The 14,450-nt window shown below is 31.8% G+C and overlaps 1 protein-coding gene across 1 annotated transcript; it reads right to left on the bottom strand.

Moving 5' to 3' along the window:
• Nucleotides 1-3,504: 3,504 nt before the first annotated feature.
• Nucleotides 3,505-10,218, bottom strand: LOC123259016. Its single transcript, XM_044719273.1, has 6 exons — nucleotides 9,548-10,218; nucleotides 9,048-9,286; nucleotides 5,401-5,631; nucleotides 4,580-5,322; nucleotides 4,240-4,500; nucleotides 3,505-4,056 (listed from the first exon to the last, which is right to left on the bottom strand). Exons 1-6 carry the CDS (start codon nucleotides 10,216-10,218, stop codon nucleotides 3,619-3,621), a joined length of 2,583 nt encoding a protein of 860 aa, XP_044575208.1. The 3' UTR covers nucleotides 3,505-3,618.
• Nucleotides 10,219-14,450: the final 4,232 nt, after the last annotated feature.

Genomic DNA, 14,450 nt, shown 5'->3' with positions numbered 1-14,450 from the left:
CTAATTTCAGGCCTGATCGTACATAAACAGACCTGATCAGGTCGGATTTCAGGCCTGATCAGATATGAACAGGTCTGATCAGTCCTGATCATTTTTTCCCGGGCATGTATCAAATTTTTTTCTTCTTTATTTCATTTACTGTAAGAAAATCATGACCCGAGTTTAATGAATTAAATTTTTAAAAAGTTTTACGGAATTATCAATTTATTACTCTACGAGGAGGAAAAGATAAGTTTGGAAAATCAGAAAAGTGCACGTCTTATAACGCTCATTTATCACAAAAAATCTGGAAAACGGTTGACTCTAAAGGCCATCCCTGCAACTTCCGCTAATTCCATACATAAGCGCTTAAATCTCGAATTTGCGTAGCAAAGTAAGCTGAGTAAATCTCGAATTTGCGTAGCAAAAATTGAAAATAAACCGCAAAAGTTGCTAAATTTATTTCTTTATTTTTGTGATAATACTAAAGCGTGCAGAGGAGTATATCTAGCAACAATATTTTCATACCAGCTTCTAACTTACGTAAGGTGGCATACAATATATGGCCTGACACCACATTGGTTCAGAATGATAACAAACACATAGACTGCATACTGCAGGACCCGGTACATATAACAACCCGTGTGTAATTGTTCCACCTTGAAAATCCGTACAATTTTCTTCGAGTGCACCTGAACAAAAACAACTTTAGTTAAAATGTTTGAACGGCTTATCATTGGTTCGTGAGATTTTCTGTATACACATAGCATACATTTTTTCGTCAATTCGTAAAATTTTGAGGGTTTTGTGTTAAATTTTAACATTTTAGTGTGTCAATTGACCTCAATCATCTGTGTTTTTCGATAGATCCGTTTTGTAACACACAAAAATGTTAATCGATCCATAAGTAATACTATGAGTGTCTTATTCATGCTCATTTCATCGCGCGGGTGATGCGTGCTGTAACTGTAGTATGTATAGTATGAGACATATTGTTGTTGATTCAGGAATTGATACTCGAGGTCTGTTATAATAGATTTGTATTACTTTGCCGAAACACACGGATTGAGTTGAAATAAGACTAAATTTGTCTAGAACAGTCGTTAACAGAATTTTTTGTTTTAAATTTGACAAAACTTTTTTACTGTACATAATGGTAACGATACTTTATACTTATTTTGTCTTAAGTAAGAATGGTTACGGAAAAAATTTTAATTATCGAAAAGTGCACGCCTTATTACGATCATTTAATTTCTTTAAAATTGTAACATATTACACGGAAAGAAAATTGTACGAAAAATTACGATGAAAACATCGAAATTTTTAGTATAGGACATTGTAGCGCCGGACCAGAACTCAAACATCATAATTTATACTATGCAACATCGTAAATTTCTATCACTCAAATTAAAAAGAAGTTTAGGTCACCGAAAAAATAATTCTGTATCACCGAGGAATTGAACCCGGTGTCTTCTCCGCCACAAGCCCAAGGTTTATCCCCTTACATACTGAAAGTCTAGTCCTGGATTACGATATTACCATTGTAATTTTTCATAGGATTTTTTTTCCGTGTAGTGTGACGTCTGCTAAAATTCAAAATTTTTGTTTTTCTTTTAAATATTGAGACACTACAAAATGCCTCGGTCTTACCAGCCTAGCGAACTACCACCCGAAATTTTCGTTACCGATACTAGCTAAAATAAGGTGTAGTCACAAGACGACACGGAGAGGGGAAATCAGTTACGAACCTCAAAACTTGAGCGATGATCGACACTTCGATCTATCCCCCGGTGTCAACCAACACACTAGATTTTTTTTAGTCAAATTAACATACCACTATTATCACTATTAGGCGATTACTCACTATGAAAGTTTATTATTAATTATTATAATATTTTCTATCATTTCTATTAATTTTATTATTTTATATTAGGTGATTATTCACCATGCTTATTATTAATTTTCATTTACTTTGTAACAGGGTAAAATTACCCTGAATCGATAAGTCGCCAGAGATCGATAACTGTTCGACGCAGCACTGGCACGTCTCGATCTTCGGGCCTAAAGAAAGAGTGGGAGGGGGTAGTTGGGGTTATTATAGGTGAGCCAGGCATTGTGACAGGGAGAAATAGTGTAACCGCCAGACAGTGTGCCACAGAAGTCAAGAGGGATCGATCCCCGGAGTAGTTACCTATCGACAGAAGCCAACAACACCTAGTACTTCAATCTCGAGTAGTGAGTTAGATCGTCGTATATTCATCAAGGTATCAATAATTACTCTGTGGGCTAGGAGTGGACCGCGGGGTTTATACTCGGTTTACTTCTCCTCTGATTAATTGCTCATTAATTTTATTTTTATTTATTTATTAAACCAGAAAATATTACAGATAATCAATATATAATATAATATAATAAATGACTTATCTGTCCTATAGAGATGCATAACATCTGTTCATAGGACTGGTATAAATTAAAATACAAATCAAGAAAGCTAGTTTACATATATAATTAATTGATAATAGTAGTTTAGAGAAAAATCATAAGTCACATTGCTTTATCCATCGAATTAGACTTATTTTCAGTAATTTGGTTGTTCCGGCAAAATATTTCAATTCGTTCAGTAATAAATTAAAATATTTAAAGGCCGTGTATTTTGCACTTTGACTTGTGATGTTTTTATTAATTTTAGGAAGTGAGATTGACTTATTTCTAGTATTGAAAAAAGTATTTGAAAGTTTGTGCCTGCAATCATTGAAATAGAAGATGAGTGAGTTCACAATGAAAGTTTTTTGTATATTTAGAACATTACAATTTTCATCTATAATAATTTTTTGAATCAGTCTATTTTGAGTTGATACTATAGAATTTCTAGTGGTACTATAAGCACCACCCCAGGCAATCAATCCGTAGTTAATAATACTTTCAATCATTGCATGGTAAATTATTTTTAAAGTCTTTCTATTCATAAATAAACTAAGTTTATAGAAAACATATGGGGTATTCCATGCCAAATCGACCACTTTTGAACTCGACCCCTTTAAATTTTGCTGAAACATTTCCATTCTTTTCTACCCTATGAAAAACACTTTTGAGAATTTTTTCAAATTTTTTTGGCCAACCCAAAAAAAGTTATGAATTTTTCAAAAAAACGGCTTTTTTATTTTCAAATAGCCATAACTTTTTTAGGCATCGACTTTTGGGTACCTTTTTTTTTTTAAAATTTTTGTTTTTAAATGAACTTTTTGAAAAAATATATCAGAAAATTAAATATCATCAGTTCTTCAAAATAATCGGCTTTTTTTGACCAAAACCGTTATTTTTTGGAAGTTCGACCGTTTTTTTTTTTTTTTTTTTTCTCAAAAAAAACTTAAATTAAATTGACAACTTTTCCCGTACATTTCGGAGTGGCTCGGATTTTTTTTTATTTTTTATTCAATTGAAAAAATTGTCAAATTTTGAAAAATGGAAAAAAATTTTTTTTTTCTAAGTTATTTCTATAATAAAATAAATGTAATTTAAATGTTTTGTGGTATAATATCCTTAATTTATAAGCTTATAAAACGATAGTAAATACTAAGCTTATTAATTAATATTGTTAATTTTTAATGATTTTACAAAAACAATATAATAATTTAATCATTAATGTTCTCTCTGGCGTTTCAATATTTTACAAATTCTATGTTCATTAGAGTTTGAGAATTTTTTTACATACAAACAACCATTTTTGTCGGGGATTACACAATGTAGTTGTTGAGTTCCTACAATTGGTTTCGTTTTTGTAAATCTGTCATTCAAGTCGTTCAATGCTGTATTATAGTCTTCTTCTGGAGAAAACTTGACTATGATATTTGGCAAGTTATCCGGATCAGAAGTCAATTCGTAAAGTCCTATAGGTGTTGTTATTTGTTTATCTACCGCAAGCTGGAGACTTGCTCTTGCTGCAAGTCGTTTGAGGATACCACCAATTCCATCACACGGACCTTTGCCATGGGCAGTTGCAAAAAAATGCCATTCAGCAGGAATATCAAAATCATCTTCATGGTAGTACAAATTAACAAAATTTTTAAAGTTTTTAAACTGTTAAGGAGCCCCATCAGAAAAGTAATAAATCTTGTTACAGCGTTCAGGAAGACTTTTCACATAATCAGTTATTATTTTGATGAAAACATGAACAGCAACAGCATCGTGATTATTACAGTCTGAAATAATCACTAAACTTCTGTGTTCAAGTTTGTCATTTACTTTATAATAAATAACTACCGGAAAAACTGTCGCCTGATCATTATTCCAGTGAAAACCAGATGCTGCATTTTGTACTACGAACGCATAATTCTCTGCAAAATCACAAATAATGACATATTCATTTGGTTTTAGTGTTTCCTTTAATGTTTTTAAAAACTTAGCTTGTTCTTTTGCAATGAATGAGTGAGGTAGAAGAACTTTCAATTCACTACAAAGGTTTTCAATAAATTCTTCTGTAGGCTGTATAAAAGTTTCTAAACTGCACCTTGGTTTTAATACCTAACGCTTGTACGTGACTTTATTGAATTAGATAATTACCAAGCATCATCAACTTAAAGTTTTGATGGATAGTACATACACAGATAGTATGCGTTCCACTTGCTCCTGCTAACACACAATGTTTCGGCCGTAACGAAGCAAATTTCGAAAATCCAACTTTCTCTGCAGGGTTTATTTCACGGAAACATTGGTAAAGTTCTTTTAAATTAGACAGAACAAGCCGTTTTTGGACGTGTACCCGATTACCATCATCATTTCGAACTGAAACAAAGTCTTTCATGCCGGGCATCAAAGCACTATACTCATCATCGTTGTAAAAATTCGCAATTTTCAATAATATTTGATCAGTAATTGTCGTCCTATACCTACCTAATTTTGTTTCAGGTGTTGAAAGTATATCTTTTTCTTCAACCAACTTTTTTGCTACTCTTGATAAATGTCTTGATGTATTCATAGTTTTACAAATACGTCTTTCACCCCATTTTTCAGGTAACAAGGTTAAGATTTGTATCTTTAAAGACTTTTCTGTTTCTTTATCATTGAATTTATCGTGCAGCTTTTCAATTAATGAACGAAAATTTTCACCATCGTCATCAATTGATCCTTCGTCAGCAGTTGAGAGCAAAATTTTTTTCAAGCTGTCAGACGTCTGATTTATTTTATTACTCAAAAATTGATAATCATTCAATTTTTTTGAAGGAATTGGCGATTGATTTAATAGTCGCAATGCATCGTTTATACTGGGTAATTGAGTTGCAGCACTAACTTGGGATGCCGAGCTTGATTGTGAATCTTTGGGTTCACTATTAAACGACAAGGAACCTTAAAAAAAAACAATGAATCGTATAGCTGCTAAAAATGCATTCAAGTAATGTATAAATAATTTTAAAAAAAACTTACGGAATGATGAGGACAACGGGAGATCTGTGGCAGTTGTGTTACTATCACTGTCAGCACCATCACTGTTCTCATTGTTATCACTAGAATCATCTTCATGATCACTTGCATCAACGGTAGTATCATTACTAGTATTTGTTTGTTCCTTTACCAATTTTAAAACTTTGTTTCGACACGAACTGCATAATAAATAATTATCACTTAATCCCAACGTGACTTTCATGATGTCAGTCGCTGGACGTAAACTTTTTTTTTTAAAATGTGATTCTAAATCAAATGGATTACAACAACGATCGAAAAATATTTTTGATGCCATTATGTCTCGATGAAATTATTCCAATCTCTGTAGATGAGTAGAAGTAAGATAATTATCTTTTCAAACAAGGTCAAATCAACTATAACAATAATTCTCTTATTTAAAAAATGGAATGACAAAAATCTCTCACTACATCACACAAAAGGTTAACAGGTTATGTCTGGATATGAGCGTGACAGCCTTACTTATGAATCGAAACATACTAGCGTATAGTTTTTTTTTTTTTTAGTATACTGACTATAGATAAGTCCATAATTGTCATACCCTAGATTATCGATATTACTGATATGTTCAAATTTGAATCTTAGTATTTACTATCGTTTTATAAGCTTATAAATTAAGGATATTATACCACAAAACGTTTAAATTACATTTATTTTATTATAGAAATAACTTAGAAAAAAAAAATTTTTTTCCATTTTTCAAAATTTGACAATTTTTTTTCAATTGAATAAAAAATTAAAAATCCGAGCCACTCCGAGATGGACGGGAAAAGTTGTCATATTAATTGAAGTTTTTTTTGAGAAAAAAAAAAAAAAACTGTCGAACTTCCAAAAATAACGGTTTTGGTCAAAAAGCCGATTATTTTGAAGAATTGATGATATTTAATTTTCTGATATATTTTTTCAAAAAGTTCATTTAAAACAAAAATTTTTAAAAAAGGTCCCCAAAAGTAGATGCCTAAAAAGTTATGGCTATTTGAAAATAAAAAGCCGTTTTTTTGAAAAATTCATAACTTTTTTTGGGTTGGCCAAAAAAATTTGAAAAAATTCTCAAAAGTGTTTTTCAAAGGGTAGAAAAGAATGGAAATGTTTCAGCAAAATTTAAAGGGGTCGAGTTCAAAAGTGGTCGATTTGGCATGGAATACCCCATATGTAAAAAATTTTAACTTAGTTAATAAATCTTTGGAATGATAGTCCCATTTTAGTCTACTATCAATGATCAATCCCAGATATTTGTAGAATTGAACTCTTTTTAGCTCCTTATTGACTAGATATAATTTAAATTCAGTTGGGACACTATCAACATAACATCCAAAAGTAATAAACGAGCTCTTATCTATATTTAGGGGACGGACGGGCAAGACGGAGAGGGCGGGTAAAATGAATAATCGTTTTAAATCGCTGGTCGGTCGATAGAAACATTTTAGACAGCAATCTATCAATCTATTATGTAACTACACTTACCGTTATCGATAAAGCTTTGGTTTTGCATACTTGTGGGAATTTTTTTTTATAAATATTGAAATTTAGGAAAAAAAATAAAATTTTAAATCGTAAGTATACAGTACTTAGTTTAATGTTGTTAAGGACGATGCAGATTTGATTTTTTTTCTTCATATTCAGGACGCGGTTGATATTTTTGCGACGATTGTTTTGATTGAAATGTATTTTCCAATCAGTATTCGTTTTACGCGACCTGAGTATTCATTTTGCCCGCCCTGGTAGGGCAAAACGGATAATATTGACTTTTTTTTTTTTTTTAATTTCGAAGAAGAATTTCTTTGTTATTATTTTTATTTTACTTTAATTATAAACTTCAATTACCCAAAAAATTATTAGCCAAAGTTAAGAATGGATATGATTGTAATATATATTTGTTATTTCATTTTCAAATTAACATATCCGTTTTGCCCGTCCTTCCCCTAGAGATAATTGATTGGCACACATCCACAAGTTAATATCATTCAGCCAAGTAGTAATTAAAGACTGAACATCCGACCAACATTTAGCAGAGCATAAGACAGCAGTATCGTCAGCATATGAGACTAGTGAGTTGCATAAAACCACTTTGAATATGTTATTAATATAAAGAATAAATAAAAGTGGTCCTAAAATCGTGCCCTGAGGGACACCCACTTTTACATATCTTTCCTTACTTGATATGTTATTCACTTTTACAGTTTAAGTTCTGTCATTTAGGTAATTTCTCAGCAGATCTAGTACAACACCTCTAATTCCATATGCTTCAAGTTTGACTAGTAAAATTGCATGGTTAACAGTATCAAATGCCTTTGCCAGGTCGAGAAAAGCTATCACAGTTGGGCAACTTATGTCTAAATTGTTGTATATATATTCAGTAACAAAAGAGATAGCCTCTTTTGTACCATGGTTCTTTACAAAACCATACTGTCTATCCGAAATTAACTTGTGTTTGTTTACAAAGTCTACCAATCTCGAATATACAATTTTTTCCATTACTTTAGCAATATTAGATATAAGAGAAATTGGTCTATAGTTAGAAACTAAAACTTTGTCACCTGCTTTATGCAAAGGTATTATTTCAGCAGTTTTTAAAGCTCTAGGCCATATGCCTTCATTCATACATACATTAAAAATATGTTCCAGAGGTATACTAATTTTATTTGATAAACATTTTAATACTTTGCTATTTATACCATCTATTCCCCCAGATTTTAATTTCAATTCCTTAATAGTTTTCCCAATTTCCTCAATCGAAGTAGGTTTGAGAAAAATACTGAATTGATTAGGCTCAAAAGTTTTTTTTTCATATTTGATATTTTTGTCAATATCTGAGGCTAGTTTATATCCAATATCACTAAAATAATCGACAAAATGATCAGAGATCTCTCTCTTATCAATTATTTTGTAATCATCATTTAAAATAAATTCAATATTATCTTTTTTATCACTATTTTTTCCTAATTTACGTTTAATAAAGTTCCATAGTTTTGTACTGTCATTTTTATAATTATTCACTTGATTTTTTAAGTAATTTTGTTTTGCAAGTTTGATAACTCTATTCAAAACTTTACAATAGTTATTATACTTTACTTTAAGAATTATACTATTTTTATTCTTTTTTCAAGTTAGATAAAGTATTTCTTTCTTTTTACACGAGGTTATTATGCCCGTTGTGATCCAGTCCTTCCTAGGACTAAATTTAGTTCTAGTTTTCTTATTTGGAACACTATACGACTCTTTTACAAGATCTTGTATAATTAAAATTCATTTATTTATTGCAACATCCGGATTATTTTCTAGTGTCAACAGGTTCCATTTTATCTGATTACTTAGATTACTTAGTTTATCATAATTAATACAAGGTAAAAATAATGGTTTATTTACTCTTTTGTCTATTCTAATTGAAACAAATAATGTGTAGTGGTCTGTAAAAGCACTAGTATACATGAACGAGTTTATATTATTTAAATTAGATTTGATAAAGAAATTGTTTATACAGGAACCACCATCTACGGAAAGACTAGGTCTAGTTATATTGTTAAAATAGGGAATATAACCGCTATTCAAAAAATTGGACAAAAAATCGTTGGATACATCTTCATCACTTAATATATTAATGTTAAAATCACCCGCCAAAACATGATTAACAGATGATTTGTTGCCTTCGATGTATTGTTCAATCGTCTCAATATAAGATTCTTTGTTGACATCATGTGATATGTAGGTACCAGTTACTTTAATGACATCACCATTTTGGGTATAAATTACCGTTGATAAAAATTTAACGTTATTTCTATCTTCGATTAGCACATTATGATCAATATTGGCTTTAACATATATCACCAAACCATCAGCTTTATTGACATGGCTGTGATTGTAATAAATATTATACCCATTAATGGAGAAAATTTTGAAACATGGCAAATTCCATGTTTCAGTGCATATAATTACATCAGGTTTCATAATCAATGTTTTGATAAAACACTCTAGACGTTCAAAGTTAGTATTTAGTCCTCTCACATTAATGCAAATAATATTTGTTATTGACACATAGGTGTTTATTCACATCGTCCAGGTTGTCAAACTGTTGTTCCAAAGTGAAGTCAATACCAATATTGTTTTTATCTACCATAATAGTGTCGGTAAAATAGGTTCAACTGGGTAATCAACTGATGCAATGTACTTATTTACTTTGTATTTTAAGTATTCACATTTACTAGCATCTGTAGCTTTGTGGTTTGTACACCGATTTTTATTAAACTTTTTATTGTAGTATACACAGTTTAAGCACTTGAATTCGGAACTTTTACATGACTTGGTTTCATGACCTCCTGCACAAACTGCACATTTAACATCATTGGAACATTTTTTATAACTATGGTTAGATCGGCAGCATTTGTAGCATAAATTAACATCAAAGACGTCAAATACTCTGCATCTTTGATGTGCAACATAGATGAAGAAACCGTTTGCTTTTATCGATACAGATGCCTCCGGTGACAGTTCAAGCACCAATACACATTTACCAGATTTATTCATGTGATCCGAGAGCACATTAAAACCACCGTCGAAGTCCAAAAAATTACGATTATAAATGTCGTCAATTAAATTTTGTTTGTCTAACTCAGTGACCACATTTACAACTTTTACTTTAGGAAACTTTAGGCACTGCAAATTCACGTCAAATTTATCACCAAGTTTTTCAGATAAAATTGATTTCACTCGCGTGACATCAACTTTGTTTTTACATTGAACTGAAACTGCACTATCTTTATCAGTAACTAGCTTATTAATAGGCATTGTAGTATTTAAAGTTAAATTATTTTTCACAGAATTAAATGTGTCCTAATTATTATTATTTTTTGATTTAACAATAATAGGAGGTATGACAGTATTAGATTTAACTGCTTCAGAGTAACTTTTAATATCATGTGATTTAGATTTTAATAAATCTCTCATGAATTCATTATTTTTAACCAGTTCATTATTCAGCTGTTTTAACAAGTCATTTTCAGTTCTGAGTAGCAGTGTATGTGTGTGAACTGCAGGACATCTAGGTCTACGTTTAGTCACTGGATCGTTGTCCTGCAGCAGGGTATGTTAGGCTGCAGGAGTATCTAGGTCTACGTTTAGTCACTAGGTCGTTACTCCTGTGGGCCAAGTTAACGAGCTCTTGCATACGATTAGTCTCTGTGCAGGGTAATTAATCTGTCAAGTCGTGGAGTTAGTTGAGTCAGTTTGGTTAGTTAGTCAAGTTGGGAGTAGTAGAAATAAGCTGTAGTCTTAAGTTGTTATAGTGTGAGTGCGAGTGAGCGCATTTTGTTAAATCATTTTGTTGTTAATAAATTTGGCCATATATTGTTAATTAAGAATTTATTTATTTCAGATCACCTTCCTTCACTCTCTCTCCCTGTAAGATAAGCTCAGCTCTGGTTCCGGTTCCAGGTACCGTGATTAAAAATCCTGGTAGCGCCCTTTTGTTTATTAATTAGATTTCATTTTTTTTAGTTTATTATTTTAATTTATTTAATTTAAGGGGCCAAATGCGCAGCCAATAAAACTGTGTCAACTTCTAATATTAAGTATAAGTATTCTATCATTACAAGTATTTTGTTTTTTTTGTTAAATTGCGTTACTGAGTTATTCTCGTTTACATTAAAAAGTTAATAATCTGTGTAATAAAAGCAAGTTTATTATAATCTTCGTATCCAACTATAATTCATTACTGTAATACCACGATCTACCTACTACGATCATCTATATTCAATCAAAAGGGTCAATCAAGGACGAAGGGCCATTGCTGCAGTTAAAAATTCTAAGTAATTAAAACAAGTTAACTGGCACGCGTGAGAACTTCTGTCCGGATTGATAAAATAATTTAAAACCAATAACATTCATTTGTTCATAGAAGCGGAACATTCCAGAGCAGCGAGTCTCAATTTTTACAGGCTTAGATGATTATTTTTTTATCCGCAAGGTTTAAGGATCTAAGTAATTAAATTTTTAAAGAAAGCAAATTTAGTGTCTTAATATTTGTAACTTCTTATTTTGAATTTACAATTGTCATACCCTTGAAATCTGTATATGAGAAATCTGGCTCAACTTTCCCGCGATTTGATGACGTTCCTACTAATTACCCGGATCTCTTTTTAACTTCCCGCAAAGAAAATTGAAAATTTTCAAAAATCGGGAAGTTATTGGTTTTACCCCGTTTTTCGAAAATCGAGTTCTCATCATATCTCGACGTTTTAAGGTCTTACGAAGCTTCCCCGAATGTTTCCACGATAATGTCCGTATGTATGTATGTGTGTGTGTGTGTGTGTGTGTGTGTGTGTGTGTGTGTGTGTGTGTGTGTGTGTGTGTGTGTGTGTGTGTGCGTGTGCGTGTGTGTGTGTGTATGTGCGTGTGTGTGTATGTGCGTGTGTGTGTATTAGGGTAATTTTTTTGAAATTTTTTTTTTGCTTGACGTCTTAAAAGTTTTTTCAGAGTAAGAAAAAATTTTTCCCTCCTGAAAAAAATTTTTAATTCCAATTATAAGTTAGCCTCAAAGGGGGGGTCCCCTTTCCCATGTAAATAACATCGAAAAAAAATTTTTGTTTAAAGAAACAATTATTTCAGTTTTGGTTTAACTCTGGAATGATAATGATGGCCCAAGCCTGGTTACCATGCCCCTGGCTGGTTACCAAAACTGGGCCATAGTTAATTTGTAACAGGGTAATTTACCCTGTGACGGTAAAACCACACGCGTGCGATAAGTAGTCGACGCAGCACTGGCGCGTCTCGGTCTTCGGGACCCGACTAGCATTAAGTGGGGGAAATTTTGGGTTTCTTGGTCAGTTGAGTAGTTGCAGAAAATCAGAAGTAGTACAGTGTCCACTGAAGCAACATCACCAGCCAAAGTATCCAAAAAGAAGAAAGCCGATTCGGTACCAGAGCTTTCTTCAAGTATATAACTTATTAAGGTATTGAGACTTTTGCCTCTTTGTTGAGCCTTGGGGTGCATACCCGGCTCGTTAATAGTACTACTTCTCAGTTATTAATTTAATTTTTGGTAATTCAGTTGTTTATAATAATTTTGCTTAATAATAATTATTTATTTAATTAATTTGGTTCGTTAGCAGTTTGAACATTCTTCTTGGGGATTTTATACCCGAGGAATGTTCTAGACCTCTTGGGTTTGGAAGTCGTGAGTAATTGATTTGTTAATTTGGCCAATTGATAATTGTTTACATCTTAGATTGGTTTAAATAAATTTATTTTATTAATTAAATTCTGAACATCGAGAAGGTTCCAATCGACACGATATAGTATTCGGTACCCGAGGTCCAAAACGTGCTACGCAGTTAGAAACAACGGCGTCCAATTGAGCGTGCAAATTCCATTGTGAATTTTACTATGCAACAATTTACAAAATTAACAACTGGACTATTATTATAAATTATAACAATTGAATTATCATTTAATTATTATTTTTTTTATTTTTTTATAATATTGTTTATTTGAAAAGTATTTTATTTAAGGGTCGTTTGTAAATATCGTTTATTTCGCAGTCAATTCTCCGCGTCGCTAGGTAATAAGTTGTTAGTTTATAAGTGAGCTGAATTGTCAGCAAATTTGTTAAAGTTGATTTGTTATTAATAAAAGTCCGGATATTGTTAAATAAAAGTCCGGATATTGTTAAATAAAAGTCCGGATATTGTTAAATAAAAGTTTATTCATTCCAGATCACCTTCCTCCACTCTTTCTCCCTGTAGATTATAAGCTCAGCTCTGGTTTCCGGTTCCAGGAACCGTGTTGAAAAATCCTGGTGGCGCCCTTGTTTATTTAGAATCATTTTGTTTATTGGATTGTTCTTTTTTGAAATTAATTAGGGGCCAATGAGCGGTAAGTAAAACTACCCGTTACAAATTTTCATGTCTAGCCCATTCCGTTTGATAAAAAATTTTTTTCAATTATTTCTTTTTAATTTCTTTTAATTTTGATGTAGAGCCAACGTAAGTTTAGACCGTTTAACTCTTAATTTAAACCTAACTTTCGCTGATTACACTTGTCTGCAAAAAAAATTTTTTTTTCTTCTTGTTTTCATGTAATTTTTTCAATATAATATTTATTTAATTAACAAACAATATTATTAAAAAATCAATTATTATAACGAAATGAAAAAATATTACAGTCTAAGTTTTACAGTGAAAAATCCTAAATTATAGTCACAAAATGAACAAATATCGGTCAGTTATCTCATTATTTAGTGAGAAAATTTGTTATTTTGTAGTTTTTTTTCTTTTCATTGTTTTTATTGGAGTTTCTCGGCGAATTGACCAACAGAAATCAGCAAGCATTGCTGCTGACCATTTCCCACTGTAGCGTCTTTCAATATGCATTATATCCTGATGAAACCTTTCACCATGCTCATCTGATCCGGCTCCAAGATTTTCAGGAAAGAAATCTAAATGAGAGTCCAAAAAATGAATCTTGAGTGACATATTGCATCCTAAAGCTTTATAAGCAGAAAGAAGCTCCCGAATGATTTGTCGGTAGTTCTCACTTTTTGTATTGCCAAGAAAATTATGACAAACTTCCACAAAAGCCACCCAAGCTCTTTTTTCTGCTTCGCTCAACTTCGAATCAAAAGCTTCATCTTTTATTAGCTCACGTATCTGCGGACCTACGAAAATTCCTTCCTTCAATTTTGCGTCACTGATTCGAGGAAATTTTGTTTTTACATATTGAAAACCTGCACCATCTTTATTCATAGCTTTCACAAAGTTTTTCATGAGTCCCAACTTTATGTGAAGTGGTGGCAGAAAAATTTTCTCACTTGGTACTAAAGGTTTCTGAGGCACATTTTTAAGCCCAGGAGTTAAACTTTGTCTTAGTGGCCAAGTTTTTATTTTGTAATGTTTTTCTCTTGCGCGACTGTCCCACTCACAAAGAAAACAGCAAAACTTTGTGTATCCTCCTTGTAATCCAGTGAGTATAGCGACGACTTTTAAATCAGCACAAATATTCCATAAGTATTGACAATATTCAAT

This window comes from Cotesia glomerata, linkage group LG2 (assembly GCF_020080835.1).
Source record: "Cotesia glomerata isolate CgM1 linkage group LG2, MPM_Cglom_v2.3, whole genome shotgun sequence".
Classification (NCBI taxonomy): Eukaryota; Metazoa; Arthropoda; class Insecta; order Hymenoptera; family Braconidae; genus Cotesia; species Cotesia glomerata.
Note: the sequence above shows the minus strand (reverse complement) of the source record. Positions and strands in the feature narration are given on the sequence as shown.